At 37.7% G+C, this 3,913-nt stretch overlaps 2 protein-coding genes across 3 annotated transcripts in view; one reads left to right on the top strand and one right to left on the bottom strand.

Annotated features, from left to right (window-relative positions):
* The window catches only part of fam241a (family with sequence similarity 241 member A), a 6,594-nt gene extending 5,015 nt beyond the window's left edge, over window positions 1-1,579 (bottom strand). The window contains exon 1 of the mRNA XM_016457763.1: window positions 1,329-1,579. Within this exon, the coding sequence (XP_016313249.1) occupies window positions 1,329-1,457 (129 nt within the window). The 5' untranslated portion in view covers window positions 1,458-1,579. The remainder of the gene's footprint in view (window positions 1-1,328) is intronic.
* The window catches only part of LOC107666444 (eukaryotic translation initiation factor 4E-like), a 4,274-nt gene extending 371 nt beyond the window's left edge, over window positions 1-3,903 (top strand). The window contains exons 1-3 of one of the 2 annotated variants that reach the window (XM_016457765.1): window positions 2,620-2,685; window positions 3,539-3,654; window positions 3,780-3,903. In XM_016457765.1, coding sequence (XP_016313251.1) covers window positions 2,668-2,685; window positions 3,539-3,654; window positions 3,780-3,879 — 234 coding nt within the window. In that variant the 5' untranslated portion in view covers window positions 2,620-2,667 and the 3' untranslated portion in view covers window positions 3,880-3,903. Of the gene's footprint in view, window positions 1-2,619; window positions 2,686-3,538; window positions 3,655-3,779 lie in introns of those variants that run through there. The other variant, XM_016457764.1, reaches the window with a different exon arrangement.
* The last annotated feature ends 10 nt before the right edge of the window (window positions 3,904-3,913 follow it).

A 3,913-nucleotide genomic window follows, 5' to 3' on the forward strand; every position in this document is an offset into this window, starting at 1 on the left:
ACATGGTAGCGGAGGCAACAGCAAGAATTAAAGTTACGCCTTCTTTTTTTGCGTGAACTTTTGGGCAGCGTTACGCAAATCTTCCCACATTGTGATGTAGACATGTGGGGCGGGTTAGAACGAGCCGTTTTAGGTAGGCGTGGTTGACTCTTAACTTTTATAAAGAATATCTCTTTGGATTTGAGACTTTAGTCTTTGCAACTTTACAGATCTTCTTTATGCACCAAGAGCTTGTAACACTCCAAAGAGAAAGGAAAAATTGAAATTGCATCATATGACCCCTTTAAAAACTGTTGCTGTCATGTACTCTGTACTGTAGCATGCAAAATACGTATTTAGTTGTGTGTGTCGTGTTCGCTCCACGCAGCTTGTAGGTCTCCGTCTAACAGCAATATCTGTTCGTTCGCAATTGTCTAGAAATGTGTCGATGAATAGTGAATGTTTGTCATTGTTATTACTTGGAGTTCTGCTTTATCAATACGTTTCTGCATTGGGCTAACGCATACACTATGGTTGTTTGGGTGTTTACCACTGAGCTGTGGGCTAAGTAATGGTGATGGGCGTTCCGTTTTTGACATGCGCTGCACGCAATAGACCAATCACAACAGACTGGGTCATCAGACCAATCACCGCAGTTTAGCATCACGCAAAGGAGGGGGTTGGAAAAATGAATCATTGAGCAAACCGTTTGGGAGTCGTTGAACAAAAAAGGAAAAAATAAATGCATATTATAAATGAAAGTGTTTTTTATCTTGCATGCATGTCAACCTGTTGTTGTGGACTCCCAAAACCAAAATATGAACCTTTCATAACCCATAAAAGGGGCACTTTATGTTATACAAATCAGAAAAAGGAAAATTCTGTACAAGATGACACCACATGACTGTGGTGTGAGAGTATCTGTGGGAGTGTGATTATATGTTTGCATGTACTCATGCTAAATATAGGCAGGTAAAAAAACAGGTTACTATACTTGGGCTTCATTATTCAGCTAAAGTAAGCTAAGAGAGATATTGTGGAGGCTTAACAGATTAGACTGAATGCCACGAATACCTTATGTTATAGCTAATGAATGTGACAACACAGCTATCATAGAGCAGGCTGCTGTTTGATGTAGAAATCTCTTGATAAAGAAAGGGAGAGATAGGGCAGAGTATGAAGTTACTGATAAAACCAATCGAGTATTTCTCCATTTCCGAGCAAAAAGTGAAAGGAAATGACGTCAAATACATTCATGCAACTCTATTTTTTGTTATTATATTTAAATATTAAATTAAAACAATCACATCTGAATGTTCTGTAGCGCTGGATCAGATCTGACACGTTACCTGCTCGCTGTGTGCGGGTCTGACAGCAGCCTCATGCTGGCAACGACATCCGCTTCGTTCTCGCGTTCCGTTTAAGGCATCACGATGACGTACCTCCGTATCATTTACGATCCGATTAGTTCTTGACATTTTTTAAAACAAAAAATTATTACTGCTGACCTGAGACAGGGCCGAAGGGCTGAGAACCAGATGGCTGCTGGCGATACTTCCGGTCTTGGCTGTCAACAGAAGGGACATCTTGACGTCATGAGTCACAGTGCGGTCAGAATTAAAGATTTATCATCCAAAATAGTAGGAATTATTGTAATATGTTCATTATACCTTCATAATGGGAAAACGTGAATGAATTTAACAGAATTAACTATATATGTCGATTACGTAGAGTTGATCGAAGCAGCCACAAAAAAAAAAACTTTTCTTTATTTTTGCGAGGTTTAATTTTCTAACCTGTTTCATAGTATAATTGATCATTTATAAATATGCACTGGAAATGTATACAGTTATTGAAGCGCACGGCTGTGAGTCAAAACCTAATGAGCCACCTACGCAGACAACATTTGGGGGCGTCATTTCCGCGAATCGGTTCTTTTGAACCGTTCATTTAAACGAACCGGTCAAAAACGATTCAGCTGCCCTTTATGTCTCAAGTAATCACATTTTGGTCTGTCATGCTCAAAACGCTCGAGTAAATTCACATATCGTTACTTATGTCTGTTCATTGCTGTTTATTTTTATTATAATTTTATTCAGTTGACTTTATGGCATCCCTGATTCAGCGCATAAAAAACAAATATAATTTGCATTTACATTAAACAATACTAAAATTAATATACATCACTTGGCTGAAAATACTTTTCTGATATTTAAGTTAATAATTTGTAATAACATCGAAATTACATATTATATAAAAATATATAAAAAAAATTAGTTTTAATATTAAACCTTTTTGTAGATGCACTCTGTGATTCAATCATATAAATCATAAACATTCAATATAATATATTTAAATTGTTTTCGTTTATTATTATTTTTGTTTTGATGTAATTTATATGTTATTGCTCTTGTATGTTCTTTGTTCTAAAAACTGCAATAAAAGAAGAAAAAGAAAAAAAAGAGTGGGTTGTTATTCATTATTAAGATCCGATTCAAAAGAATTATTCATTTACGCATGGGTCATAGCTAAACAGTGTTCAAATCCTCTCTGGTAGGCGACTCGCTGTAAAGTTTTGAGACACAGTTTGTGATTCGCTCGCTGCACTGCGTCAGCCAATCAGAGCGAAGCACTGAAGTGAAGCGTGAACGTCCCTCATATGAGGCCTGTGTGAACGGCTCACGTAAAATGGCGACGGCGGAGCCGGTGAGTCAATAAACTTCTCAAAGATTATTTTATACTTTCCAGTCCTTCAGCGTTACGCTACGAACTACCTGGCCCTAACAATACGTGTATACGTCTTTTTAGGCGAAACTTACGTTTAAATGTCGCCCTCTGTAAACTTTTAAAAAGTTATTCGGCATGTTTGAATGGGGTGGCTCAGCAAGTTTGGCTGAAAGTTGACAAGGCTTGTTCCAGTCGCGTAGGGCACTTCATTACTTTTCCAGATGTCTGTTCGTCACCACTACCCTATATGCATTTAGCCACACTTTTTATCTTGCTTACTTTTCTTTCGGGAACAAAGCGTCCCCACCACAGCACAGCTGTCAAAAACTAGACAGTGAATGAGGAAAGTGAAGTGAATTGTAGTGTAACGACACCATGCTGGATTAAACTCTAAAACTTGTGCCAAACCATAGTTTATTCACAGCTGTTACAATCTGCTATTAAGTTCCAGATTGACACGTTAAATTAATTTTACGTGTATAAATTTGTATCTACATTTTCTAAATTGCACACATGAAAGACCCTCGCTCATAATAATGAATGAGTGTAATCACTCAGAGCTCTCACACAAAGCTCATGTTAGGTTCAAAACAAGTTAAGCAAAACTAACAGTGACTAGTCTTCAGACTAACATCAGATACAACACAATCACATCTGCCAGGTATCGCACTGGTCCCAGCTGTTGAATTAGTTCTACTCCCGATGCTTAAATAAATGAGGACAATAAAGGGACATTGCCTCCAGTCTTTCTCTTCTGTCTGCACAGTGTGTGTGTGTACTGGCTGCTGTGATGTGAACTTGAATGTATTGTATCTAAACTAATCTTTTAAAGGTTCCTGTGCAGGAATTAAACTCAATTTCTTGTAAGAGTGAAGAGGAGGACTCAGAAGAGACGAATCAGGAGATTGTCAGCCCTGAGAGCTACATCAAACACCCCTTACAGAACAGGTCGAGTGAATGAATGCACTTGTTTTTAGGGATGAATGCACTTGTTTTCAAATAATGTGCTAGCTTCTAAATGTAGTTTTTAGTTTCTTTAGATGTTGTCTTTATTTTTTATTTTGTTCTTAAAGATGGTCTTTATGGTTCTTCAAAAATGACAAGAGCAAAACATGGCAGGCCAATCTCAGACTGATCTCCAAATTTGACACAGTAGAGGATTTCTGGGCGTAAGACTGATTTTGTTTTTACAAGAGACATGCAGCCC

Source organism: Sinocyclocheilus anshuiensis, unplaced genomic scaffold, assembly GCF_001515605.1.
Source record: "Sinocyclocheilus anshuiensis isolate Anshui unplaced genomic scaffold, SAMN03320099.WGS_v1.1 scaffold63, whole genome shotgun sequence".
Taxonomy (NCBI): Eukaryota; Metazoa; Chordata; class Actinopteri; order Cypriniformes; family Cyprinidae; genus Sinocyclocheilus; species Sinocyclocheilus anshuiensis.